We start from the raw sequence: 26,719 nt of genomic DNA, 5'->3' as shown, positions 1-26,719 counted from the left end.
TAGCTGGCGGAAAGAAGGATCTGTAATACGAGGGGTCTGTTGTAGTTGTGATGCTTGGAGGTCTAACCTATGTGTTGTTTGAAGGCCGGATGGAAAAGCAAAAGTGGGTGATTATGTAACGAACGAAGAATGTGTTCAAAGGGGGGATGGAAAGTGTGCAGGGAAAGGGAGCAGGTGGAAGGATTGTTAACAGCAGGACAAACGGATGTCTCTGGAAGAGCGATCGGGGAATTGACCGACAGATGTGACTCCGGCGACGAGCAGGTGTTACCCTCTTGCGGGAATGTGATGAGTAACGTTCGGATGTAGACCTTGGCTGTCTGGCGGGACTGCGCAGGGTTGAGATTTGTAGCACAGGCGCCGTAGGCGGACGAAGAGGGATGCCGGCAAGGAACAGAAACAAACAAGCAGCAAGTTAACGAGCCAAACGGACGGGTGGACGAGGTGGTGAGCTTGGAAAGTGCTTCTTGTTCACCTTAGTCCAATGAGAGTGAGAAAGAGGTCTGTTCTGCCTTCCGGAGAGAGAAACGCTTGCAAAGACGTTGAGGAGCGATCTGTGTGTCCAGGCAGGCTCGTTCAGCAGGTGCTGACGTGTGTCGGAGACAGCAGCGGCGGTGTTGGCCAGCAATGTCGACGTCTGGCCTCTGGAGCAGGCCGGCTGTCGATGGCTCCCAGGGGAGCACCGCTGTTGTTGCACCGTCCAGGCCGGCTCTGCGGTGCACTGCACCTGCTGAGGCTAGGCGAGGGAGAACGAAAAAAAATGCCAGGCCCAGCGAGAAAAAACAAAAAAGAGAAAAAGCGGGAAAATAGAACACACTGCCGGCACAGCCTGCCCCCGTCCAGGGGACAATAGCTCTGCCGGGGCCCTCGGGACGGCGGGCTGCTGTTGTTGACGCTGTGCTGGCTGTGCTACGCTATGCTACGCTGCTGCTTGACTCGTTTGCCGTCGGCGGGCGGGTCTGCCTACGTGTCTACGTCCTGGTGCTGTGTGCTGCGCATGCCCAGACTCACGGTCCGCCTCAGGGCCGCAACGCCGACGGGCACTTGGCTCTGTCAGAATAGACGACTCCCAAACCGGACTCTTAATTGCCTCGTGTGTGCTGTTCGCTTCGCCACCTGCAACCATCAGCAGCACCGCAAAACAACAACAACAACAACAACAACAACAACAACAACAACAACAAAACAAAACATCCCCATGCGGCGGGACTAAAACCGGGGCAGAAATGTTCGCTGCACCGCCCGGACCTCCTCCTTCTACGTCTTTCCACAGGAATGGAGTGTCCCGAAGGCGCGCCACGCCGGCGCGACGGCCCCGCGCCCCGCATGTCAACAGAACGGCGCAGGCGGTGCAACTGCGCCACCGCGATGCGGCGCGGTTTCCGGGACACCCGGGGCTCGGGCGGCTCGTGCGAAAGTGGGGCCCAACGTAAACAGAGCAGACGGCGGCGCGAACGGCGGCCGGTAACGAGCCCAGACTAGTCGGAAACGGGCGGTCTAGGGCTTTGGCGTTTTGGCGCTCTGGCGCTCTGGCGCTCTGGCGCTCTGGCATTTGAGACGTACGCTCGGTTCCCTATACACTGTTTTTCTGTACGGTTCTATACACGAGGAGCAGCGACGCGACGGCTCGGGGGCTCGGCGCAATCAGGCAAGAAGCTTCTTCACCTCACGGGCAATGGCGTCGCCGACCTCGGAGGTGCCGGCGTGGCCGCCGAGGTCGCCGGTCATGATGCCGGCGTCGAGAACGTTCTTCACAGCCTGCTCAAGCGCCTTCCCCTCGGGAACGAGGTCCAAGCTCAACTTCAGCATCATGGCGGCAGAGAGAACAGTGGCAACCGGGTTGGCCTTGTTGGCAGGCAAGTCGGGGGCAGAGCCGTGGCAGGGCTCGTAGAGACCAAAGGCCTTGTTGGTGTCCGGAAGCGAGGCCAAGGACGCAGAAGGGAGGAGGCCGAGCGAGCCCGGAATGACGCTCGCCTCGTCGGACAAGATGTCGCCAAACATGTTGGACGTGATGACCACGCCGTTCAAGGTGGTGGGCGACTTGACGAGGATCATCGCGGCGCTGTCCACCAACTGGTTCTGCACGGTGAGCTGCGGGAACTCCTCGCGGATGGTCTTCTCGACCGTCTTTCTCCACAAGCGGGAGCTGGCCAAGACGTTTGCCTTGTCCACCGACCAGATCGGAAGCGGAGGGTCGCTCTGCAGCGCCAAGAACGCCGCCATCCGCGTGATCCGCTGCACCTCCGGCACCGAGTACGCCTCCGTGTCCCACGCCTTCCCGCTGCCGTCGTCCTCCTCGCGCTCGCCAAAGTAGATCCCGCCAACAAGCTCCCTCACAATCAAGATGTCCGTGCCCTTGACAATCTCGCTTCTCAACGGCGACAACCCGAGGAGCTTGTCGCTCGCAAAGTGGCACGGTCTCAAGTTCGCATACAAGTTCAGCGCCTTCCGGATCTGCAACAACCCCTGCTCCGGTCTCACGCTCCCGGTGCCCCACTTAGGACCCCCGACAGCACCGAGAAGAACTGCATCCGCCTTCTTGGCCGCAGCCAACGCCTCCTCCGGTAGTGGCACGCCTGTCGCGTCAATCGCCGCCCCGCCAATCAAGTGCTTCTCGAACTTGAACTCCACCTCCGGTCTCACCTCGCTGATGGCCTTCAAGACCTTCACCGCCTCCGCAACAACCTCCGTACCGATGTGGTCCCCTGGTAGTAACACAATATTCTTTGTAGTGGACATATCTCTTGTTCTCTTCTGATCCTTTGTTCTCTGATGGAAATACTGCCCGTAATATCGAAGTTCTCTCAAACCCACCACAAAAGAAGTCACACTGCACCACACAAGAGAAACGCCTCAACCCCACAAAAGCCCAACTCATCTTCATCTCCATCCCTCTCGTTTTTTTTGACCCGCCGCAGCGTCAAAATCAACTCGAGTCGCCGGTACCGGAGAGTGTTGTGGAAAAGCAACCCGAAAATCTATCGCCGCCAATTCCGGAGGCGATCGGCGCGTTTTGCGGATTGTCAGACCCATCAGGGCTTCCGCCAAAGGCTTCCTGTTTCAACAGTGCTGCTACTTGCTACCGCTTTGATTAAAAATTCTGATAAAGATACACACTTACTTACATGCCTCTATAGATTCTGCAAAACTCAAACCTGTTCTTGGATAAACTTGTCAATGTCTACCTCGTTCAATGGCGCATTACGCTTCGAGGACGCCTGATAGCTTTTCGACTCCTCCTTCTTCTCCAATCTCTGGAGCTTGCTCAATGGACCCCATCCGGTGACAGGCTCCTTCAACGTGAACGGCTCTAAAAACTTCACACACTCCAAAAATGCGTCGCCAAGTTTATAGATCTCGAAAATGATATCTTCGGTACAAATAACCCCGGAATCACCAAGCTTCTCCTCGATTAAGTTGTTATCATTCAGCGCAATGATCCGGTAGTCGTGTCCTTCTACTGGCTTGGACTCGTTGAAGCCATTCTCGGTCTCCTTTTTCTCAACAGTCTTATCAGACTCCTCAGTGATGTCAACCTTCACTGTGGCACGCTTTTGGATAAGGTTTCTCACGGTGGCAAGACTAGGCGTACCAACAACAACATACGGATTGATCAAGTGTAATAATGGCTCAACTTTCTTGTTCAATCGCACAAAGGTACCCTGGTTCACCTTCTGCAAACGTAAAATCGTCAAAACCTTACGTGCTCTAGGTGGAATATCTCCCATGTGTGGATTGGAAATACGAACAACAAACAAAAGACGTTCTTCTTCATCCTTGTTCTTTGATTTCTCGGTCTGTTCGTCCTTGTAGTATGCTTTATCCCATTTAGTAACACGCTTGATTCTTTCCTTCTCCCTATCGGTAGCAAGTCTGCGGGCAACAATTGTTTCTGCACGAACAAATTTGTTGTTCGACTTCTTGGCGCTCTGTTGTTTCTGGCGTTCTTCAGCACGACGCTTAGCCTGTTGCTGCTTTTCTATACGTAAACGATCAGCATTCTTACGCTTCTTGAGTAAAATCTCAGGGTTGGAATCTAGCTTCTTCTCAGTAGTCGACATGGTGTGATCTGCCTTTGATATCTAGTTGACTGTTGTCGGAACCGATGCAGATAACTAGATAGATATGATTCTGTGTCAGAAGGAAAGGAGTATACTTCAATCTGAAAACCGTGAGACACAATCAAGATAAGTTGTGAAAACTTTCCAATAAAAAAATTTCTGAAATTTTGTAAAAAAAAATAATTCAAAAAAAAAGATTTGAAGAATTTGAAAGGTGTGAGAAAAAAATTTATAGATGGATGCTGGCTAATCGTCGCGCCGATTCCATCTCTGCTCAAACTTATCTGCTACTCTATTTTTGAATTATCAAAATCACTAAATCTTAGTAAACTCGTTCAACAGTACCTCTTTTATCTCTGTGCTCATTCTCAGTCGCTAAAACCTCAGAAATACACTTATCCCATTTCGTGGTAAATGCTCCCCGTCCAAATTTCTCTCTCGAAACGTAAATTGCGTTTTCACGCATCTTGTTCTTGTAAACGTCTGTCAAACCGCTTGCACTCAATAGCATGTCTGTTAAAGTAGGATATGTTTCAACATTTGCCTTGTTGTAGTCCGGATCAGTCTCATCCTTGAAAAAAAGTCCCGACCTTTCATCATCTTCCACCTTGAGATGTTTTTTTGATTCACCCTTTCCTAAAGCATGGCCATCAACCCTAGGAATGACAATATCCTCTAATGGGCCAGCGCTGGCGTGTACTAGAGGAATTGCACCATTGAGCATATATTCAACAACAGCAATCCCAAAATGTTCCTTCCACATACAATTTATCCCGAAATCAGAATTTTGAAGCCATTTCTCAACATTTGAAGTTGGTGCGTTCAATTCAAAAATGATTAATTCTGATGGAATTTCAAGTTCGCCAATCAAATCTTTTAATGATTTCACATATTCTTCATCTTTCCCTTGGCGTAAAGCACCAATAAACACCAATTTATGTGGCTCGCTGATTCCCTTTTCTTCATATTGTTGCAAGTATTCTTTATAGTGTTGAATTAGTAACTTGTGACGTTTTTCAGGTCTGAATTGGGCCAAGTAAACTATATTTTTCTCTCTCTTCTTTAACAAGAGTTCGGGGATAGAAACTTTGTCAAAATCGTAATCATCAAAACTAACACATGGAGGATATAGGATGTTTTCCTCGATCTCAGCATCATCTCCAGCCCAGCCTAACGCCGACATGACATTTTCAGCGGTCCAGGTAGAGTTGTACAGGGCAATATTAACCCAGATTATGTTAAGAGAGTAAAGCTGTAGTAGGACCCACCAATAACCATATTTTAATATCCCATAAATACCACCTATGTTTTTTGCGGCCTTCAACATATCTCTGCTCACCGTTGGATAATGAATATAAGAGATGATCGGAATATGCAAAAAGCCATAGACAAGCATATAAGTGAATGGGATACCGATTGTGTCAATGAAGACATCCGGAGTAACCTGTTGAAATCCAGACATTACTAAAAAGACACTTCCAATAGCCTGACCAATCATGCTCAAAACTGGGTATGAACTTCCGTTAATGAGCCAGCTGTATTTATCAGACAAATGGATAAATACAATTCTATCTCTCAAGTACTCTCTATCACTGCGGAGAAAGTCGATTCCAAAAGTTTCTTTGACGCCAAGTAGAATTGAGTAAATAGAAGTGTCTGTTGATGGAGTGAATGTATAAATAACAGCAACATTGTTATAGTCATTTTCTAGGGTAGAAATCACTGCTTCCCAAAGTACCTTCTCACCACCGCCAAGTGCATAACTGAAAAGGTGGAAAAATCCAAACAGTTTTCTCCGATTGGAATCATATACATCAATTGGTTTTATGTTCATGAGAAAATGATCTTTGTTTTCAGGTGCTCGATCAAGATTGGTGACACGAAGACGATAGTACTTCAAATCAGTATTATCCGTTGGTTGCTTTGTCTCGTTGTTTGTGGAATTGAGAGGTAGCGTTGAGTACAATTGTGGTTTTTTAGCACCCATTATCAACCTTCTACGATAAGAAGCTTTCTTTACACCGACCTTATTGGACGCCAACAAACCAGAGGATCTCTCAGTTGCTTCTTTAACCACATCACGAAAGTTTGTTGGAGGTAAAAGGAAAAAACGCTGGGCAAATGATCGTCCCGTTTGGTACAACATGTAACAAAAAATGGCAAATATAGAAAAAACCGTAAATAGTTTGCCCATAAGATAACTTGTTAAAGAATTTGAACTTGCATCCACCACCTGAGCAGGCGATTGATTGCTGAAGATTGCTTTCATCTTGTGCAGTGATGTTCAACGTTCAACACGACTTGCAATTCAGAACAATTGTGATTAGGTGAAATCGATGTAAGGGCCAAACGTTATCTCGAAGCTGCGTGTCCGAATTTTATACCGCCTTGAATTTAGCTGTGCAGAAGAGCGATTCCCGGTTTTTTTTCTCCTCACAAGTTAATCTCATCTTCGCAGATGGCCGAAATTGCTGATAAGTCAAGACAGTATTTGATCTATAAATGAGAAAACTTTTACTATTCATGTTAGAGAAAACGGCCTAGAAAAGCAGTTGTAACACCAATCTGCAAGTATATGGTTATAGAAGTATAAAAGTATGTTGGAAAAAAAATTGCTGTTTAGTTGAAATGCTCCCCGTTAACGAGTTTCGTCGACACTTAACTCACCTACCTTCTCACTCATTTCTTCAACGTCAGTTTTGAGTGGCTTCATGATATCAATCTTACCTGATCTCATGCTCGCAGTCCGTTGCCGAGTGTTTGCTTCGCTTGTACCGCTACCGCTCGCTTCTGAGTTCAAGCTGAGGGTGTGAATGGTTGGTGGTTGGTGTTGCTGTTGCTGGTACTGTTGTTGAACAGAAGACGTGAGACTGAAAGCACGTTGTTGCAATTCCCTTTGCTCTTCAAGGAGTTGACGTTGTTTTTGCTCAAGTAAAGCCTGTTGCTGTAAAAGTAATGCTTGCTGTTCAGCTAACGAGCCAGCTTGTTGTGTGGCCTGAGTCGGTGTTTGCTGCTGGCTTGGAAGGCCCAGCTTCTGTTGAATTAAGTTGAATTTCGATTGGTCATTCAAGTCTGGAGTAGTTGGCTGGATGGTGCTGTGTGTGAGAGAATTCAGCTGAGATATTTGGCCAAGAACATGATTCGATGTACTTTTCTTCTCTGGGGTGCCATCGATCTCGGACTTAATTGGAACAACGACAACTTCACTGTTATCCAACAGTCCAGCACTGAGAGATGATACACCTGTTGGTTCACGAGTGAGGCCTATGCTATGAGGGATAGGGGAGGCTCTGGTTGGCGTTCCGGTTCCGTTTGGACTATGGATATGCTTTGCATGAGAATAATCATTATCTGTAGTTGGATTTGTGATTGTCGAAGGAATTGGGCTGCCGTTAATGGTGGTAGTGTTGGTATCTGTTTCGGTATTGGTAGTTTGGGCAGTTGCGGAACTGACGCCACGCTTCCTGCCAGTCATGATACTAGTTGCTGTGGAATTCTCACCAGAGAGTGGTCCACCACCATTGCGACGGCCACGTTTCCTTTCAAGCGCAACTGAGGCACGAGAAACTGGACCCGACATTTGAGTCAAACGTTTAATGTCGTTGTACCATGCCATCATGAGATCATAACTTTCGACTCTGAAGACCCAATTGTGTCCCTTGTGAAGGAGGCCTGCAGTTTGGCCATGCTTGATAACGAATTTATGGTAGGAGTTTGGATTCTTCTCGTCTTTACGACTGTGTTCAGAAACGGTCAATTCATTTAACGATAAGGAGCGTTCAGGAATTGGGTCTTTCCTACGGTCCGAGGACTTGAATTCGTGCAAAAAGGAAGATGTTAGAACGTACCATGCACGTTGGTAGGATTTCAAGAACTTTGATTTCCGCTCGAGCCATCCGGATCTGATCTCGTAGATCAATGCTTCATGCTGGTATTTGTAGCGAATGTCCGAGACTCTACGCATTGGTAGGTCCAATTCGATGAAGTTTGAATGGTCTCTGTCGATGAAAGAGTCCCATTCCAATGTAGGTTCCTTGGTTAAAAGAGTTGAGTCCAATTTGGAGATCAAGCCGTCAAAGACGTTCTGGGCTTGTTGACCGAGTAGTTTGGCGTAAACCGTCAGGGCAGTCTGGAGCTCTATGTAGACCACTTTTTCCAATTCCTTGGCCGAGGTTTGGATGTTGACAAATGCTTCGTGAAGGTAGTTTTCCTCTGTCAGCTGGCGCCTGATGGAGCGGTCCAAGGCGAACTTGATGAGGTAGGGGTCGTTCTTCGGGTCCAATTGGGATGGGCTGGACTTGCAAAAGTCGATGGAGCGGACGTATGTGGAGAGCAACCTCGAAGTCTCACTCTGGTACCTGTCGACCTGGTTTTTGAAGTCGCTCTGCAAGGACTTGATTTCCTTGATTTTCACCAACAAGTCCCGCTTCAAGTCCTCTAACCGCGGGATGATGGTTGCGCTGAGCTCCTTCACGGTGGACTGGGCCAAAAGCGCCGCATTTGAGTGGTACTGGTAGAGGATGGTGGGCAAGTCCTGGATGGAGCCGGAGCCCAAGGGGAGGAAGAACTTCTTGGCCAACTCGAACTCGCTTGTTTTCGGGCCGTTCCCCGTGCCGCTGCTGGCGGTGTTGCTGGCGAAGTCCTGCTGGCTGTCCCTGGAGGAGTGGAAGAGGGTGCTGGAGAGGTTGGAGGTCTGCGACTGGGACGTTTCGTTGGAGACGCGGAGCGGCTGGTAGAACTCGCCGTCCAAGCCCTGCGTCAAGAAGGGGAAGCTGATGGCGTGGTGCAAGCGGATCTGCTGGCGGGTGATCTCCTCGTGCACGGACACGGTTTCCTTCAAGTAGTGCGACAAGGCCGAGATGATGATGCGCCACGAGTTGAAGCGGGCCGCCAAGATCTCGGTGGGGTTGGCGTTGGTGGGCACCGTGATGGACAGCGGGTCGCTGTACACCTGCGGGGAGGGCGCCTGCGGCGCCTGCGGCAACGACCCGTTGGCCTTGCTGCGCCCGCTGGTGGCCACCGACCCGGAGAACGACGCCGAGTTGTTTGCCATGGCCACCGCTGCCACGCTGCTTCTGTTCGTGGACACCGACGAGTCGAGCGACTTCGACTGCTGCACCTGTTTATTTCGCTGGTTCTCCAACTGCTTGAGCTGGAGCTGGTTCTGCAGCAACTGTTCCTGGGACACCAAGCTCATCGGGACGGCGCACGCGGGTGGTGGAGAGGGTGTGCTGCTGCCAGACCTGTCTGAACACGGGAAAAGCCCCTACGGTGCACGCCACGGGTCTCCGCTGCCTGTTCTCAAGGGCGCCAGACGTGGTGCCAGAGGCTCTGTTCGTTGCTGCGTGCGGTGGTGCTCTGGTCCTCGAAAAGGTGGGGCCAGCAGCACAAACGGGTGACGTTTGCCGCTGGTGCGCCGGTCCGCGCCCTGCGCGCCGACGCGTCGGCGGGCCGCTGCGCGTCTCTTTCCTCTTCCGGCCGCTGCCCCGCCTCGCGGAAACCTGCCCCGTTTCGGGGGGGTGCTTCCTATCGCAGGACCGAGGCGGCCACTCCGGCCGGGGTACATAAGGCGGGGGGGCGCCCGATGGGCCCGCATGGGCGCAGGCATGCAACCAAGCAACCAAGCAACGTCAACCAAGCAACCAAACAAACCCAGCCATGGCCAAGAAACAGGTACTCGTGGTCGGCGCAGGCGTCGTCGGCCTCACCACAGCGCTCGAGCTGCACGACCGGCTCGGCGACAGCGTCGACGTCTCGCTCGTGGCCAAGGACCTCCCCGGCGACAGCGCCGTGTTCTACACGTCGCCCAAGGCCGGCGCCCACTGGGTGTCCACCAACGCAAAGGAGCACAAGGACTGGGCGCTCGCCACCTACCGCAAGCTGCGCCAGCTCGCCGCGGTTCCGCAGGCGTTCGTGCAGGCGTACCCGCTCTACTACGGCGACATTGTCCCTGCGGGCCACACCCCGCCCCGCTTCGACGAGCCCTGGTACAAGGACGCCGTGGACGGCTACCGCTACCTGGGCACAGACCCGCGCTTCCCGGACGTGCAGAACCTCTTTGTCTTCACGTCCTACACCATCTCCACCACGCTCTACCTCGTCTACCTGCTCTCGGAGCTGCGCCGCAGGGGCGTCGCCGTCCGCCGCCAGACCTTGAGCTCGCTGGAAGAGGCCCTCCGCACGCCGCTCCCCTCCGCCGCCGGCAGCGCCGGCGCCACCGCCGACCTCGTCGTCAACTGCACCGGCCTGCAGTACAACTTCCTCGCCGACGGCGGCGACCCGCAGCTGATCCCCGTCCGCGGCCACGTGCTCCTTGTCGAAAACAACCTCCCCTACCAGGTCACCTTCGAGCAGCCGTACCTCCCGGCTGACGCCAAGCCCGGCGAGTTCCTCATGCTCTTCCCGCGGCCCGAGGGCGGCGCCATCCTCGGCGGCATCTACGACCGCAACTTCCTCGAGTACGACACCGCCGTCGACCCGGCCTACGTCGCCCGCCTCGTCGCCAAGGCCCAGCGCCACCTCCCGGACCTCGTTGCCTCCACCGCGGGCGCCGTCAAGATCGCCCGCCACGTCGTGGGCTTCCGCCCCGAGCGCCAAGGCGGCGCCCGCATCGGTCAGGACCCGGCCGAGCCCCGCATCGTCCACAACTACGGCAACGGCAACTCCGGCTTCATCGAGAGCTGGGGCTGTGCCGCCAACACCGTCCGCATCATTGCCGACGCCCTTGGCGCCGCCGCCAAGCTCTAGCTGCCTCTCTGTGTATCTCCCTCTCCGAACCTGCTGTCTGTTTATCTCTCCTCCGAACCGCGCTGAGCCCCCTCGGCCCGTTGCCCCGCGGCTTTAGGGGTCACGTGAGCGCCTGAGCACGTGCACGTGAGCGCCTTGCACAGCCTTGGCCAATATGTTTCTCCTCGGACAGGCAGGCAGGCAGGCTCCAGAAGACACCTTTTTCCTACTGGCCTGGCCTGACAGCAGACACAGGAACGTCTTGCACGGGGTCTGCGGGGTCTTGTGGGTCCCCAGTGCACCCGCAGACCAATGCAGAACGTTGCCTGCAAGACGCTGGCCCTCGGGGCGCTGCTGCTAGTGGCAGCCCTCTACACGCTGCACGCCGTGGTGCCCGGCAACCAGGAATACGAGGCATACGGGGGATGGTGGCGGCGGTCGCCGCCCGGCACACAGGCCAGAGGCTCGGTGCGGGCGATTGCAGACACAGACGACACGGCAAGACTGCTCCGGAGCATGCACCTGACGCCGAACCACTCGGTGGAGATCCTCGCCACGGACGCAAACGGGTTCACGAGCGCCCGGGTCGTGCACGGACGGTTCTTGCACATCACAGACATGCATCCGGACGAGCTGAACGTCATCGGGGCGGCGATCCGCAAGCAGTGCCACAAGAAGATGAAAAACGTGGTGTCGAACATGGACGTGTCGCACAAGTACGGCGACCCGATGAGCGGCTGCGACTCGCCGCTGGACCTCTACTCCTCCACGTTGGAGTGGCTGCGCACCAACGTGAAGGACCACATCGACTTTGTCATCTGGACGGGCGACAACATCCGCCACGACAACGACAGAGCCCACCCGCGGACGGAGGCAGAGATCTTCGACATGAACGAGCGGGTGGTGGCCGACTTCATCGACACCTTCATGGACGACGGCGAGGAGGAGGAGACCGTCTTCGACCGCAGGGTGAAGATCGTGCCCAGCTTGGGCAACAACGACGTCTACCCGCACAACTTGTTTGCCCCCGGCCCGACGTTGCAGACGAGAGAGCTCTACAAGATCTGGCGAGACTTCATCCCCACCGAGCAGATGCACACCTTCGACCGCGGAGCGTACTTCCTCAGAGAGGTCATCCCGGGCAAGCTGGTTGTGCTCAGCATCAACACCCTCTACTGGTTCCAGTCCAACCCCTTGAACGACAACTGCGACTCCCGCAAGCAGCCCGGCTACAAGTTGTTCCTCTGGCTGGGCGCCACTCTCAAAGAATGCCGCCGCAGAGGACTCAAGGTCTGGTTGAGCGGCCACGTCCCGCCCATCCCAAAGAACATCCACCACAGCTGCTACGCCAAGATCAGCGTCTGGATGCACGAGTACAGAGACTTGATCATTGGCGGCGTCTGGGGCCACATGAACATCGACCACTGGGTGCCCATGGACTCCGTCAAGGCCTGGAAGAGCATCAAAAAGCGTCTTCTTGCTGCCGGGGCGTGGGACGAGAGCAACCACTTCCCCTTCATCGACTACGACCAAATGGAAGAGCTGGTGGGGGCTATGGATGACGAAAGCGACACCGACGACGATTTTGAAACAGTTGAAGATCTATATAGGTCGCTCGGATATGACATCGACGACGAGTCGAGTGATCCTCTACACACTTTTTCAGACAGATACATGGGTGCACCCAATGGCAAAGTCACCTATTTGGAAAACTTGAGGGATTCCATGTACGCGAAGTTGAAGGGTAAGAAAAAGGGAGGCGACTTTTCAGAAAGATACTCCATTGCTCACATCTCCTCGAGCGTAATACCCACTTACAACCCCGGCCTGCGCATATGGGAGTACAACATCACCGAGTTCAACTCTTTGGACAACAGCGAGTCTGAAGCTCAAGGTAGCCAGACTTTGGCAGGAAAGCTCTCATCTTATCTCAATACCTCAGCTAAAAACACTACATTCCATTATGGAGATTGGAGTTACTTCTTCCAGCAGTTAGAGAATCTACTCGACGATGAAGAACAAATTGAGAAGCTCATCACCGAGCTCGAAAGCAGTCCGGACAAAATGAACAGCTCGGAGTACCTACAAATGAAGGCGCCATCAAAGGACAAAACCATCCCAAATATCATGCCTGCAAGTCTACCATTAGGTCCAGCTTATATCCCGCAGGCACTCTCACCCGAAAGATACGTACAATACTACGTGGATTTGAATGAAGTCAACTACCAGAAAAAGGACATTGATAGCTGGAAATTCAACTACAAACTACACTACTCTACAGATGATAAATTTGAATCTCGAGGACTGTTGGTCAAAGACTGGGTCAACTTTGGACGGAAACTTGCGAAAACTGCTCCGGTGAAGGGCAAGGAAACAGAGAAACTTGGTGATTCGGAGACTCAGCTGAAAGGTGAAAAACTGTGGAAAAACTATGTCGATAGAGCATTCATAAGCTCTGGGTATCAAGAACTACCAGATGCCGTTGGAAAATGATTAAATGGACCTCAATTGCCTTTAAAATTAAATGTTCAGTTACTGTATATTTGTCTAATTTAGGAAAAATGTATATTCAATCACCATGTCAAGCGAGAACCGCATGAATAATGCGAAAGTGAATTGCCCTTCTTGGAAATTTTCCCTTTCTGGAGTCCTTTGACCTGCAAGTCCGATACCTGCTTTATCGGCTGTCGGTCAAAAGTTGAAGGCATGTTTGATAAAGTTTCCCCTTCTGTCATCACTATACAACTCAATTGTGTGTATAGTTAGCTGTCATTGCTACCTTGTGCCCCTCGCTGTTGCTATCAGGGATTAGCAAAGCATTTCTGCAATCCCAATAAATTTAAGGCATATTGAAAACAATAACTCGTCTGAAAATGCCTTATTTAGAGCTAGGAAGGAAAAGTGAAACTTTCTCTGAAAGTGCTCCTTTGGGCCAGTCTTTAGTTTTCGAACATAAATTTCCTGGCTTAGCTGAAGCTCCTTCTCCAATTAATGATCAAAAGGATGATGGAGCAATTGTACTTTCAGTAGATCATTTTTCGGGTCCACCAAAGACATTGGCCGATACTGATCCCTCTGTACTCAAGAGTTCTAGCAATGAAGATGTAGTTATGGTTGTTCCGACTGCTCTAAACCCAAACAAAGAAGTCACCATTGGAATAATTTTCCTGGTAGTTTCCCTCGTATTTCTGTTAATTTTTGCATTTTTTGTTTACGTTGGCTATGTGCAATACAAGGCCTTACTAAGTACAAAGGGCAATGACTTAATGGATCTAGAGGGCTCTGCGGAAACAATAGTCGTTGAAAAGCCAAGAATGAATGGTAAAATTGACTACAAAAACTTAAATTTCTCGACAAATTCAAAAGAACACCAGTTTAGGGAAAGTGGGGGTAGTAAAGCTTCAGAGCCAAAACCGTCCTTGATGTCCAAGTCCGTGATTGTCGGTAAACTACCAGAGCCACAAGGGAGCCATCTCAAGCAAACATATTTTAAGCCACCTAAACTTACCTCCAGGCTCAACAAGATTGGTGAGTATTCAGAAGATTCACTCCTAAATGATTTAAGAGAAAAGCACGAAATTGATACTTCAATGGGTCATGATACTCCTTATTCTTTTGGTACTCCAAAGCAAAGAAAGGCTTTTAAGCCTCCATTTGGTAACGGAAACAAGTCTGAAAATAGTATGGAGAAAAGAATAGAAAGAAAGTCTGAAAGAAGGCCTGACAGAGCACCTAAAATGGCTTTAGAAAAGAAGGCAGAGAAGAAAATACTCAGCTCGCATGTATCTCAAATGTTGAACAAGTACAGAAAAGAATCACAAGGGCTAGGTGCATTTATTAATGATGTGGAAAAAGCTGATCCAGGGTCAACGTTCCATAGAGAACGGATTGAAAAGCACAAACCAAACCCTCAGAAAAAAATCACTTACAGTATCAAAGAACTTGTCAAATTAGAACCAGTGGACGTTTATCAGATGTTTGAGTATAGCTATGACGATGGGGATTTATTAGTCACTGATTTAATCTTTCCGTCAATTCCTGTCCTGAAGAATAATTTGTCAATGAATGAAATTGAGAAAATTTTAACTGAAATCAGAATTGGCTTGCTGAGTAGAAAAACAGATTCAGTTACCAAGGTTATTGAATTGTTTATATTCATTACCTTTTCATTCGGTATAAAGACATATGCAAATCCAAAGGTCTTCACTTTACCTTACGGAATCTTAGTTGATACAATGATTCAATTTGATTTAGTCTCTCAGATACCAGAACAATTATCTCTTGTTATGCAAAGTGGCTTTGTTGAGACTATCATTCTGTATTGTATTAATTGCTGGAAGTTTGATAAAATAAATGATGGCAGGATCCAGCAGTTTTTTGAGGTATGGAATACAAAGCCATATATTCCAACTAAATTGAAGTTATATAAATTCATAGTCACATTGTTACTACAAGGATATCGAAGCAGCTTATTGAAAGAGGTTTTGATTTTTTTCTCAATCCCCCCTTCTCCTCATTTGCTTCAGAATATCATCACGGAAGCATTGAAAAATGAGACACCGCCAGACATACATGATTTACTTCAGTACTTAAGAAGACAACTTCAAGAAGAGCATTACAACTGCTGCTCTAATACCGAGAAGTGGAGACATTGGGAGTTCACAACTGCTGGAATGAAAAATTCACCCTCTGTTAACGAGCAGTTTGAATCTTCAATGTACAAAATTCCGGGCAACAAATATGAATCATTGACAAATGTTAATTTTTCTAATGAGGAGAATATAAAAAGACAACCGCAAAAGACTAGAAATGCATTATCAGATAACAAATGTATCGAGGCTTTGAACAATGCTAATTCATTCCAGGTATCCAAAGAGAATAAACTCTTCATTGGAGAAAACATTTCGAAGCTTAGCTTACAACCTGAGTCCATTAAGATGTATTCAAGTTCCGGTGAATTGCCTGGCTCTTTAATTGCAAGTCCTATTCATTCAAGTCCTAAAAACCTCTGAACTGAGATACCCGGAAAAGTTTCATTAAATATAAATGTATAATTAGATTGTTTTAAAAAACGTAATGGAAAGCTTAGAAAATTAGAGGTACAAGAATCATGGAGCCAGTAATTCAAAGCAAAGGCACTGACTAATTAGTACTAACTTTCATTTCTGAAATAGTCATAATTGATCAATGCCTGCATGTAACCCCATTCTGTAAGTTTGTTCTTCAACCATTTTAATTGAACCGGTTTCGTTAGATAATCATTGCATCCAGCAGCAAGAGCATTTTGTTGATCTGAAGCACCTGTAGAAGCGGTTAAGGCAACTATTATAATAGGAGAACGAAACAATGATAAATCTAATACATCATCTGATTCTTTATAATCATTGGCTTCATCGATATTATGCCCAGAAAAATTTCCTATGTGATTTAAACGCTCCAAACGACGGATTTCTTTAGTCACTTCTATACCACTCATGACAGGTAATTGGATATCCATGAAGCAAAGATGAAATCCTCCTTTTTTCCACATTTCAAGCGCCTCTTTACCAGTAGATGCAATCTGAAATTGGACCTTACATGACTTCAAATGACGCGCCATAATTTTTTGATTCACAAGGTTATCTTCAACCACAAGAACATTTATGTGACTAAGAATCTTAGAGATACCATGCTTTTTTTCAATTGCTTTAGGTTTTTTCTCTATCACTGGTAACTTAGTTTCAGGCTTCTTCAGTGTCGAACTAGAGTCCGGTATAGGATCTAGATGTATCTTTGGAGTAATAGTGGACGCAGAGTTAGGAGCTGAGCCAAGAGTTGTGTCGCTCAGGGTTAGCTTTTGAGCTTCATTCGTTTCATTTACTTCATCTGATGTACTCGATGTGTTCAACGTGAGATTTAGCTTCTTCTGTAACTCGCTTGAATTAGTCCGAGAATGATAATTTTTTCCTATCTGAATTGGTGGGTCTGATCTATCTATCTTGAGATTCTGGGGGGAAGGCGGAGGTGGAATCATTTCTGGATGTGATGCCGGAGGAAGAGACTTATTGTCTCCTCTTACATCTCTGGGGAATAAAATAACAGCAGAAGATTGGGGTGTTTGGCCTATGCCGTAATCTAGAGAGTTGGGCAGTCTTAGTCTTGGTGGGGGAACTCTTTCATCCCCTAGTATTGCGGTTTTATTTAATGAGGCGCTTGTCGATCCAGCTTGATTCATTTCCAGCGATGAGATGTTTGAATCATACTTATCTATAGTTTGTAAATTTCGAGCTAAATACTGCTGGTTTGTATTTCTTTGATCAAATTTGAAAGAATCCTCAGATGGAGATTTGCTAGTATCGACCAGAAAAGCATCCGACATGTTCATTCCATTAGGAAAATACTTATCAACAATAGACCAGACCAACACATCAGGCTCTAGTATCAACACTCTTGGTGATGTACGCGTATGTGGAGTATCAATTGAGTCAGAAGAAGTTGCAGCGTATTTCTGATTCGGAAATGAATCAGGGGAAATAGGAGTGTTTGCTCGTAAAAGATCATTGGATGATGCAGGTTGCATCAGTCTAGAGTATCCGCTACTGGCAGTCATGGGCGAATGCGAACCATCGTGGAGCAAGGGCTTTTTTGAAAGGGAAAACTGGTTAACACTGGTACTTGGTGACGAGTTCATAAATCCCCGCGTGTCAGGTGTTATGATCAACTTTATCACTAAGTCTGATGGATCAAATCGACGACCTAAAGTGGTCGGAAATTTCGACGATATCACGTACTTCAAATCGTCCACTATATCGTGAGGCCCCACTGTGATGGTGGTTGCTGAATGACTATTTTTCCTGACCCAAATACGCTTTTCTACAGGTGTTTTGGATTGTGCAGATCGTAAACTTTGAGAAATGTTCCGTTTCCCCTGAGGGAGAATATTATAAGTTTGCTGCTGCAGAATGGAGTCTATTTCAGCCGCTTCTTTATCATTATGGAGATGAGAATATTGATTGTGTTTCAGTTGGGAATCTTGTGATGATACCTCCATAGAATTCTTCTTTGATTGAACCCCGGAAGGGGTGGCGCTGTGGACTGTATCAAGTCCCCCATAGTAAATATTGTTGTTTCCTTGAGAATCTGAGTATGCAACAGGAGAAGCTCCTCTCAAACTATGTTGATCACTCCGTGCGCCTGGAGAGCTCGTTGGCAAGTGTGATATTTGTGCACTAGCCGACTTGGACATGGGTATTGGTGCAACTATCGATCCTAGATGCTGCTGATTAACGTATGGCATGACTTTGGGCGATACACCGTCATGGTTCTTCTTTCTATGTAACGAAAACATCGTCTAGGTCTGAAATCAAAACGACACTAAACAATATAGAAGTTTTTGTTCCGCTGGTTGCATACACAATAACTGCAATGGTTAGGAAATTCCTTAGCACTCCTGATAAAGAAACTAGATAAAACAGGTAGTTAATGCAGCTTTTTAGACGTGTTGGAGAACACTCCCTTCTCATGCGAGGGTCCAAAAAAACTATGCCTCAAAGGCCGAAGAGAGCCTGTCAACTATCTTTGGATTGACCTATAAGATAATGTAACAGGATACAACTTATAAAGGCTTAGACTACAGAGTGAGGTCGATGTCAACTTTAAACCATTTTGTGCCATATATCACAGCTAGCAGAAAGGTACAAGACCCTATCACTGTGAATTTACAGCAAATTCTGAAAAAGATTCGAAAACAGTTAAATGTTTATGACGATTCTAATCGCAACGATGTTATACCTGTAAACACTCCTGAAAATACATTAGTTCCCCTGATTGTGTACTCAAATAAAATGGCAATAAAACAAAAAATTCCGAAGTGTACTCCTATACGAAAATTTAGTTTCAATAACCAAGATTTCCCCTTCTCTGCAACTGAGCTGAAATTTGCACCATCAGAATTTCCCGAATCAAGATATCCTATTGTTAAAAAGGATGATCCCATTTGCACAAATTTTACGCAATTAAAAGGTCCAAACAGTGACCTATACACTTTGGCAGTCTTGAGGGGTATTACAAAACAAAAGAGCTTACACAAATGTAAATGGTTTACATTCAATTATTGGCATTCAAGCACTTATTTGGGCCGGATATTAAAGTCAAGACCCGGGATTATGATAGTTTGTCATAACTTTAATATGTTCAACTCTAATGTTGAAATTAAGGGGAACATACCCTCTTCCATGCAGAACTCATCATACCCTTTTAAGTTTTCAGTTTACAGAACGAGAATGAGAAAACTTTTAAGAAAACATTTTATGGAACTCTATCTACGAGATGAACAATTTGCCAAAACTTTCGACGGTTTTTACAAGTTTTCCTGTGTACTTTTTCCACTTACGGACGGAGAATTGGAAGATTTTGCTCAGCATATAGCTTTGTGTCTTGAGAAAGTGTCAAAAATTGATTTGAAAGGTGTGAAGGATGCTGCTTTGAAGGATAATAACAAATTGCCATGGCATGAAGTTAGCAAAATATTATCAAGGAACAAAACAAGCACAGCAGGAATAGTGCCACCTTTTATAAAAGGGAAGAAACATTGAGACGCCAAAATTCGTGTTTTTCTGTATAGTAGATAATCAATGATTAATGTAGCAAAATGAACAGTTTATATATTACACCACTCGGGCCACTTAGTCTGATACTGCCATCCAGATTCTGCATCCAGCTGATACTTGTATGCATGAAGGTACATTATCAAATCGTCCTTCTCAGTTTGAGTGTATAGCTTTCCTTCGCAAAAATGGCACGATTCACCAGACTCGGCTTCAGATCTCTTTTCTGCAGCTTGCTTCTCAATCCTTTGAAAGTATTCATCAGAAATGTTACTGGTATCACCACCAATATTTTCTAGGCACAGCAATCTATTAAATCCATATAGCGGGTCATTTACTATGGGATGACGCATATTTCGTAAGTGGATTCGTATTTGATGGGTTCTCCCTGTTTTAGGCCAGCACATGACAATACTTTCATCCAACTCTTTGTTGTACTTTAAAGATCGAAACACAGTCATAGCAGTTTTCTTCATTACCCCGTCATTTTTACCCTTCTTGGTATCGAAAACGACAATGTCATCACAACATTTTATGTCCTCTCCTTGGTCAATTTGACCCATATTCACCACACCAGGGAACTTTCCTTTGACACGGGCTAAATATGTCTTTTCAACGGTCCTATCTTGAATCTTTGTCTGAATCTTTCGTGCTGCTTCGGCAGATTTGGCAAACATGCATATTCCACTGGTTAACTTGTCTAAGCGATGACATGGTCTCAGCTGAATATCTTTTGATTCCTCCTTCCTTCCGGGCCAACCTTCTATTTGCAAAATCTGGACAAAAGAGTTGTAATAGTAGTTTTGGACAGGATGAATAGGTATTCCGCTGGGCTTACTCACCACTAGCACTTCATCATCTTCATGTATGACCTCAAGTTCTTGGGCCCTAGTCGCACAAACAGACCTTTCATGTATGTGCTCCAATCTTTCAATAATATCATTATCTGCCATCTTATATTTCAGAATTTCTGGATAGCGTATCACTATTCGATCATCTGTCCGTAAATTATCCTTGCATCTTTCTTTTCTTTCTTTTTTTGTTAATTTTTGTCTATGAAGGACACTAATCTCATTTTTTTCCATACGACTTCGGTATTGCGATATACTGAAGGATCTGAATTCAGTTGAGAGAACGTCTAGCACAGATCTATTCAGCCATCTGCTTTTCACAGTAGTCTTTATATGTTGGAAATAGGGCTGGACATGACGAATTCCACTTTCTATCCGGTAGCTTGGAATTTCCGAGGGAGCCTTTAAAGTACCTTCCATCAGCTTCCGTAATGGGTAAAAGAGCGTGGCCACCTTTTCAATGTCCTTTTTCATATATTGTGAGATGCTAATGGTTGTTCGAGCCGAAAATATCAAATCTTGGGTTGGATTATGACGAGATAGAGTAAATTTTGTGCTCGAGAAAAAATAGCTCGAATCCTATCCGTGAAGAACTCGTTGTTCAACACACTTTTTACACAAACTGCAGCAAATAACAGAAGGTTGGAACTAACTACTAATAGTGAAAAAAGATTAAACTAAATTCGGAGTACTATAGAATGTTTAAGTGAGTTTGAACCTTTTCTAACTTCCACATCAATTTATTTTGTCTTTATGTACTTGCTTTTCTTTGTATATTCCCATAATATACGCCATTCTAGTGACAACGAGATCGATCGCCATATTTACAGAATCTCTTGCAAGAACCATTTTAGAACCGTCAACTTCATGCCAATTAATTGCAATTTCCTCAATTGGAATGTGTTGTCTATTTGCAAGGATGAGAAGCTCAACATCAAAAATCCAGCCCTCTGTGTGCATGTTTGGAAAAATCATCTCCGCTGCTGCTTTATTAAACAGTTTAAATCCACATTGTGTATCTTTTATATCCCTTATGCCAAATATGAAAACGAGAGTGTGAAGTCCATACATCAAAAGATTTCTTATGAAAGCCCTTTTCACCACTGCATCTGTGTTCACCATATGAGCTCTAGAGCCAATAGCAACCGCTGGAATTTCAAGTGGTTTGTTATGGTCTAATTTTTGAATTGCTCTCAAGAGCTTGCTTACATCAGAAAACTTAGAGGCCCCATCTGCATCTGCAAATATAATGTATGAACCCCTAGCACATTGCATTCCGTGAGTAACTGCTCCACCTTTACCTCTATTTTTCTCAAATTTTATCACACGAAGTGTATGAGGTGGTAAATTGAATTCTTTGGCCAAGTTTATTGCATAATTAGAAGTATCATCTTTTGATCCGTCGTCGACTATAAGTATTTCAAAAGATTTTTGCAACTTGTTATTTTCATGCTGAGCTTCCATGTACGAAATTGCCTCCTGAAGCATAATTTTCAATCTTGAAGTTTCATTGAAGCATGGCACAACTACAGAAAGTATTATATCATCCTTTGGCGCTGAATTAAATCTCGGTAATTTGTAAGCCTTATGGTCATCATCATTGGTGGTGTAACTCAATTCCGATGTAAATGGGGCACGAGGTTTGTGGGAAAAGGACCAGATCAAACCGTAAATCTATGGGTAAAATAGAAGTTAGTAATCCTATCAAATCAAACATGGCTTTTAAAATCAAGTCGTTAGACTATCAGTACATACTAGCACGATCGCTGCCGCAATAGCACAGAAAATGTGTTTGAGCATAGCAGGTTAAGTGTGTATAGCACGCCAGTATTTTGTACTGGAGTATTCCGAAGTGATCGCTAACATGGAATTGACAAATGAGATTTAACGGCCAACGTGTCAACATGCACGTCTATGTTGGTCAAATGCGATAACACGCCAAATGGGAGGAAAAACATATCTCTCAGCTCGCTCGTCGAGGAAGGTGGAAAAACGTGCGCATTTGACAGGAGAAAACAGCTTCATAGAAAAAGTCTATTAAACTAATATACAAAGAGTATTGTAATACAGATCTACAAAGATACATGACGCCAGTATTTATTGACGTTGGTGACTCAAATGACGGGTAATTATTTTGCTGTTGTCTAGAAAGGCTTGCACCAAATCCATATAGTACAAAGGATCATCCATCACATTACGCATGCTCCGAAGCAACGCAGGAGTGTTTATTTCTAATTCAAGCTCGTATTTCGGTATACGATTGTTTTTCTCTCTGACTTTCGTCAAATCTATTCTCGTAGAAGTGGCCTGGTGGATGTAACTGACTCTTTCCTTTTCTCTTTCCATGGTAACACGCTTTTTGAAAATCTCGAAAGCAGCGTCATTGAGGTCCTTCGGAAGTTCCACCGACAAGCTCATACGCACATCGAAAAGAGTATTTGGAAAGTGTAAATACAAGTCAGAGATACGTTGTTTGGAAATACTATTGGTTTTTCTTTTAGTCTTGATGTCTAGACTAACTCTTCCTGAAATTGGCTTGTCGCCACGACGGGAATCACTGGCAATCAAGTCAACAACATGAGAGTTTTCAATAATGAACTTATTACTAGGGTCGCCCTTACCTTGTTGTTGCTGTTCAGCGGCTTCTTGAATCAACTTACTGATGAAAGATTTGGTATCATTGTAGTTCTCCAGCGTGATTCCGGGCTTGAAAAAACACTCTTGGTTCACGTAATCTGTTGCAACCACACACTCGGTGTTCACAGGTAATTGGATACGTCTATCCTTCACCTTATCCCAAATATTCCCCACTTTGGACTCTATTTCGATGTAATCTTCAACATTAGGTATATCAAGGTAATCTTGTTTAACACCTTCTACGTTTGCCCATATCCATTCAGTGACTAGCTTATTGAAGTCATTTCTTGGAATGGATCCTGTGATGGAAGGAACAGAGAGTTTAGAGATATTATTAAGGGAAACATCACCTTTGAAACTTTGGTAACCATTGGATCCAGCAGATGCCGGCTGGTTGAATGATGGTATATAGTCTTGAGCCCATGTGGGTTTATTTTTATACCTTTTTGGTTTGCCATCTGCAACCGCCTCGACGTCTTCTTTCTTTTTAAGATCTTCGAGTTTCTGTATCTGTTCATGAAGTGATTTTTCAGGTGTTTCTTTCTGGCTTTTGCTGTCCATTTCTTCAACAGCCTTTCTGTCTTCTTTGCCAATAATATCATTAGTACTGGGAGGACCGCTGACAACCTCATTCTCTTGTTTAGGGAGTCTCGTATCTGGTAAGGGAGGTTTGTGCGCCACCGTCTCATTAACGCTGACGTTAGTCAATGCACTGATGCTATTTCTACTTTTTATGCGAGCAGAGTCGTCTCCGGATTCGTGTTTCGAATCATCCTTGAAATTTTCCTGCTCTTCCGCCTCAGTTGTGTTCGTAGTCTGGAAAGAAGGCTCTTCTCTCATGCTTTCTTGCTCGCCTTTTTCTATCAGATCCACATTGATACCAGTTGCATCGGATGGCAAAAACGGAGCTGGTTTTTGTTCTATCGTTGGCACCTCATGTTCGGATGTAGATCCTGTAGGTTTCGGTATTGGTGGTCCGGAGTTTGAAGCATCTTTATTGGCGCCCTGTGATGCATTGGGAAGGGCAATTTCTTCCTTGGTATCTGCCTTTACATTATTCTCTTTGTCATTATCCATGTCGTTGGCCCTGTTCTTTTCATTGTCGTTATCGTTCATTAAGCTGTGAATCGAAAGTCGGGGCTGAGAAGCCCTTTTGCTCAATTGGGCCTGCGGTCCGTTAGGCCCAGAACTCTCATCGTCGCTCGTTCTAGATATCAAGTTTCTCAAGTCCATCTTGCACTTGTAAAAAGATCACTTGCGTTTGCTGTAAACCGCTGCAGGTGTGGGATATTTCTTGCGTTCGATCTTCGTCTAATAACCTCTCTTCAGCATCTCCTCTCTATCACCTTTCATTCTCACCAGCTCTCGCTCTCACACTCACTCTATCAAGATTACTTACTAAGGCGCGTAGGCGTGTATGGCGGGTACACGAAACAGACGTGGCAGCAACAGAAACTGTGTCGTGGGGAAACATGTTTAAAATGTGTCCGATTAGTAAATGTAAGTAGTTTATCTAGTAGTTTAGTCAGTGGATAGTTTCTCCTTATACCTATACAGCATGTTGTGCGCATGTGGAGCAATGCGGCAGTTGCACGCATTGACTATGTCAGCAAAGTTCACGATCATGTACTCGGTAGCGGAGTTTTCGTAGTCATCGTTAGCAAAAAGGGTTCTCTTCGTGTTCCCGTTTGGTGACACAAAAAAATAGGGGGCGGAGCTTGCTTTTCTCGAATATGAACAATATGACGAAAGTGGCTTAAGTGAATGCAAGCTGTGGAAATCGTCAGTACTATCCTCAGGGAACGGTTTTTTTCTGACTCTCCTTGAGGAGCATGACGAACATCGAGAAGATACAGGAGAGGTTCTTTCATGCGCCGTCTCTTCCTGGTCAGTTTCCTCCTTGCACTCGTCAACTTTGAAAAGGCCATGACTTGGCTCATCATTCTGCTTGGTAGCCGGTTCATGATTATCTTCTCCGTGGCCAACTAATGAGTGGTACAGTTGAGGAAAAGACTCCACGGTCGGTATATCATCCCAACTGCTATGTTTGATCTCCTTCTGCTCGGTATACTCCTCGTGGCTTCCCTGTGGGACTTTGAATTGTAGATGTTTCGATTTTGTATGATTGCTGAAATTACACTCATAAATGCTCTCATCAACACACATCTCAAGCTTTTGGAAGAATTTGTTGTGAAACAGTTTGGGTAGAGTCATACGCGTTGCCGGGTTTGGATCGCATAATCTCCAAAAAAGATAGATGAAGTTAGGATCGTTTCCGTGAGGATTGCTGAAGTTTCCATTTTTGGGGATAGAGTCACTCTTGTCTTGCGAGAACAACGAATTCGCCTCTATGAACTTAAGATATTCCTTCTTGTAGAGCTGAAACCCGAGATCCGAGTCACGTGCGGAAACAAAAGGACTTTTCCCCAAGACCACTACAAACAAAAGAACTCCAAGAGACCAGTAATCAAACCGAAATGGACAATACGGCTGGCGGGACTCCTTGTCAAGCAACCCGTATTTCGCAACTTCTGGAGGCTGGTAAGGTGGGGTGCCCAAGCGGGTAGCTTTACATGCCACTTTACTGGTGAAATTGCCATACTCTTCGTGTCCTATCTCGGAGCACCCATAATCGGTTATTTTCATCAAACCGTTTCTTGCCACCATGATATTATCTGCTTTGATGTCGAGATGTGTGATATCTTGCTCGTGGATGTATTTGAGGCCAAAGCAAACCTGCTTGAAGATGCACATTTTCTCGGCAAAAGCCACTTTCTTCCAATCCGGGTTTCTTACTAGCTTGTACAAGTCATATTCGTAGTAATCTAATACCATTCCCCACGCTCGTTGGAGGGTAACAGGCAATTGTAATAGTTCATAGCAGGGTATACTATGTAAATGTGCAATGCTTCGAGTTATGGTATATTCCGTTGCGACCCTGCTGTAGTATTTCTCCTGTGATTCTCCCGTGTATATCGAAAACTTCTTCAACGCGTAAAAGCGGGACTGCTGAAGATCAGCTTTCGTGTATATCTTTCTGATAGTCGCCGAGCCTCCAAAGATTACACTTTTCTCAGATAGCTCGTATTTGTCTTCCAAAAATTGAACTTCTTCTTGGAAAGCAATTGGTAAATAGTCATTGGGCAATGAAGTCGGATTGGTCAACATCAGATCGCATTCGTTTTTCTCGTTGCCGTTTCCAAAGGCAGAACCAATACTCTGTAAGTTGTGATGACTATATATCCCATACGGATTGTACTCCAATTTTGGGCTGCTCAGACTGGAGATTGTTTTGCTTCGCCGGCGAGAACTGTGCTGGTGTGTGTGTGTGTTATGGGAATCGTGCTCTACGGTGGGGGACACATCAAACTCCACGGAACGCCGACGGACGGCTTTCTCAGATTGCTCGGCACCATTTTTGTCTTTGGTGAACAATTTTGTCGGGTTCACCCGTGATGCAATCTTCTTGAGATGCTGCGCTGTTGATATCTGCGGCTTCTTTGCATCGGTCATAAATCGGACTCTCTCTGTCTTTCTGTTAATCACACTGTCAAAAGATCTGTCAAGAAAGCAAAAGGGTTAACAAACATGGGTACCGGAAGAAAATAAAAGTAGATCCGAGAAAGAAACGAGAGGCACAAAAATTGCTGTTCGAAGCTTCTTCGCCAAAGTTCTTTTCTAACGTGGGAGACCGATACCAGAGTATTTGCTGCCCACTTTAGCTGTTCGGAACCTGTATGAAATCATCCCCTCCGCCACCATTCTTGTTTCCCTCACTTATCGTGGAGGAGGTCCGCTGCCTTTGCCGTGCATAGCGGTTGCACAGCGGCAAACTAAAACGTCATTTGCTTTTGTATAG

At 46.3% G+C, this 26,719-nt stretch overlaps 12 protein-coding genes across 12 annotated transcripts; 4 read left to right on the top strand and 8 right to left on the bottom strand.

The window, feature by feature from the left end:
• The first annotated feature begins 240 nt into the window (after positions 1 to 240).
• PICMEDRAFT_97264 (hypothetical protein) lies at positions 241 to 968 on the top strand. The gene has a single exon (XM_019165128.1). The coding sequence runs from the start codon at positions 485 to 487 to the stop codon at positions 851 to 853; it is 369 nt and encodes a 122-aa protein (XP_019020321.1). The 5' UTR covers positions 241 to 484; the 3' UTR covers positions 854 to 968.
• PICMEDRAFT_97250 (hypothetical protein) lies at positions 887 to 1,657 on the bottom strand. Its single transcript, XM_019165126.1, has one exon. The coding sequence runs from the start codon at positions 1,550 to 1,552 to the stop codon at positions 920 to 922; it is 633 nt and encodes a 210-aa protein (XP_019020320.1). The 5' UTR covers positions 1,553 to 1,657; the 3' UTR covers positions 887 to 919.
• PICMEDRAFT_14679 (hypothetical protein) lies at positions 1,216 to 2,845 on the bottom strand. The gene has a single exon (XM_019160483.1). It carries the CDS (start codon positions 2,737 to 2,739, stop codon positions 1,645 to 1,647), a length of 1,095 nt encoding a protein of 364 aa, XP_019020319.1. The 5' UTR covers positions 2,740 to 2,845; the 3' UTR covers positions 1,216 to 1,644.
• Positions 2,846 to 3,164: 319 nt separating this feature from the next.
• On the bottom strand, positions 3,165 to 4,064 carry PICMEDRAFT_19010 (hypothetical protein; the record flags this gene model as incomplete). Its single annotated transcript, XM_019162102.1, has 2 exons — positions 3,165 to 3,494; positions 3,543 to 4,064. Coding segments are annotated over 2 exons (852 nt in total), but the record flags the coding sequence as incomplete, so codon positions are not given.
• Positions 4,065 to 4,383: 319 nt separating this feature from the next.
• On the bottom strand, positions 4,384 to 5,895 carry PICMEDRAFT_29577 (hypothetical protein; the record flags this gene model as incomplete). The annotated part of the gene is made up of 1 exon (XM_019162599.1): positions 4,384 to 5,895. One exon carries the CDS (start codon positions 5,893 to 5,895, stop codon positions 4,384 to 4,386), a length of 1,512 nt encoding a protein of 503 aa, XP_019020317.1.
• A 1,689-nt stretch (positions 5,896 to 7,584) lies between these two features.
• Positions 7,585 to 9,258, bottom strand: PICMEDRAFT_21065 (hypothetical protein; the record flags this gene model as incomplete). The annotated part of the gene is made up of 3 exons (XM_019162184.1): positions 7,585 to 8,680; positions 8,762 to 9,004; positions 9,095 to 9,258. Coding segments are annotated over 3 exons (1,503 nt in total), but the record flags the coding sequence as incomplete, so codon positions are not given.
• Positions 9,259 to 9,719: 461 nt separating this feature from the next.
• On the top strand, positions 9,720 to 13,280 carry PICMEDRAFT_9682 (hypothetical protein; the record flags this gene model as incomplete). The annotated part of the gene is made up of 2 exons (XM_019165121.1): positions 9,720 to 10,763; positions 11,034 to 13,280. 2 exons carry the CDS (start codon positions 9,720 to 9,722, stop codon positions 13,278 to 13,280), a joined length of 3,291 nt encoding a protein of 1,096 aa, XP_019020315.1.
• Positions 13,281 to 13,660: 380 nt separating this feature from the next.
• Positions 13,661 to 15,799, top strand: PICMEDRAFT_9681 (hypothetical protein; the record flags this gene model as incomplete). The annotated part of the gene is made up of 1 exon (XM_019165120.1): positions 13,661 to 15,799. The coding sequence occupies one exon, from the start codon at positions 13,661 to 13,663 to the stop codon at positions 15,797 to 15,799; it is 2,139 nt and encodes a 712-aa protein (XP_019020314.1).
• A 140-nt stretch (positions 15,800 to 15,939) lies between these two features.
• Positions 15,940 to 18,114, bottom strand: PICMEDRAFT_70761 (hypothetical protein; the record flags this gene model as incomplete). Its single annotated transcript, XM_019163731.1, has 1 exon — positions 15,940 to 18,114. One exon carries the CDS (start codon positions 18,112 to 18,114, stop codon positions 15,940 to 15,942), a length of 2,175 nt encoding a protein of 724 aa, XP_019020313.1.
• Positions 18,115 to 18,384: 270 nt separating this feature from the next.
• PICMEDRAFT_14674 (hypothetical protein) lies at positions 18,385 to 19,445 on the top strand. Its single transcript, XM_019160482.1, has one exon. It carries the CDS (start codon positions 18,413 to 18,415, stop codon positions 19,358 to 19,360), a length of 948 nt encoding a protein of 315 aa, XP_019020312.1. The 5' UTR covers positions 18,385 to 18,412; the 3' UTR covers positions 19,361 to 19,445.
• On the bottom strand, positions 19,426 to 24,093 carry PICMEDRAFT_70759 (hypothetical protein; the record flags this gene model as incomplete). The annotated part of the gene is made up of 3 exons (XM_019163730.1): positions 19,426 to 20,710; positions 21,014 to 21,897; positions 22,384 to 24,093. 3 exons carry the CDS (start codon positions 24,091 to 24,093, stop codon positions 19,426 to 19,428), a joined length of 3,879 nt encoding a protein of 1,292 aa, XP_019020311.1.
• A 921-nt stretch (positions 24,094 to 25,014) lies between these two features.
• Positions 25,015 to 26,181, bottom strand: PICMEDRAFT_19700 (hypothetical protein; the record flags this gene model as incomplete). The annotated part of the gene is made up of 1 exon (XM_019162136.1): positions 25,015 to 26,181. A coding segment is annotated over one exon (1,167 nt), but the record flags the coding sequence as incomplete, so codon positions are not given.
• Positions 26,182 to 26,719: the final 538 nt, after the last annotated feature.

Source organism: Pichia membranifaciens (assembly GCF_001661235.1).
Source record: "Pichia membranifaciens NRRL Y-2026 unplaced genomic scaffold PICMEscaffold_1, whole genome shotgun sequence".
Taxonomy (NCBI): Eukaryota; Fungi; Ascomycota; class Pichiomycetes; order Pichiales; family Pichiaceae; genus Pichia; species Pichia membranifaciens.
This window is presented reverse-complemented; position numbering and strand designations above follow the sequence as displayed.

What these genes read in the sequence shown, in the direction of transcription:
- PICMEDRAFT_97264 (XM_019165128.1), top strand. Translation starts at nt 485, where the DNA reads ATGAGAGTGAGAAAGAGGTCTGTTCTGCCTTCCGGAGAGAGAAACGCT.
- PICMEDRAFT_97250 (XM_019165126.1), bottom strand. Translation starts at nt 1,552, where the DNA reads ATGCCAGAGCGCCAGAGCGCCAGAGCGCCAGAGCGCCAAAACGCCAAA.
- PICMEDRAFT_14679 (XM_019160483.1), bottom strand. Translation starts at nt 2,739, where the DNA reads ATGTCCACTACAAAGAATATTGTGTTACTACCAGGGGACCACATCGGT.
- PICMEDRAFT_14674 (XM_019160482.1), top strand. Translation starts at nt 18,413, where the DNA reads ATGTCAACTTTAAACCATTTTGTGCCATATATCACAGCTAGCAGAAAG.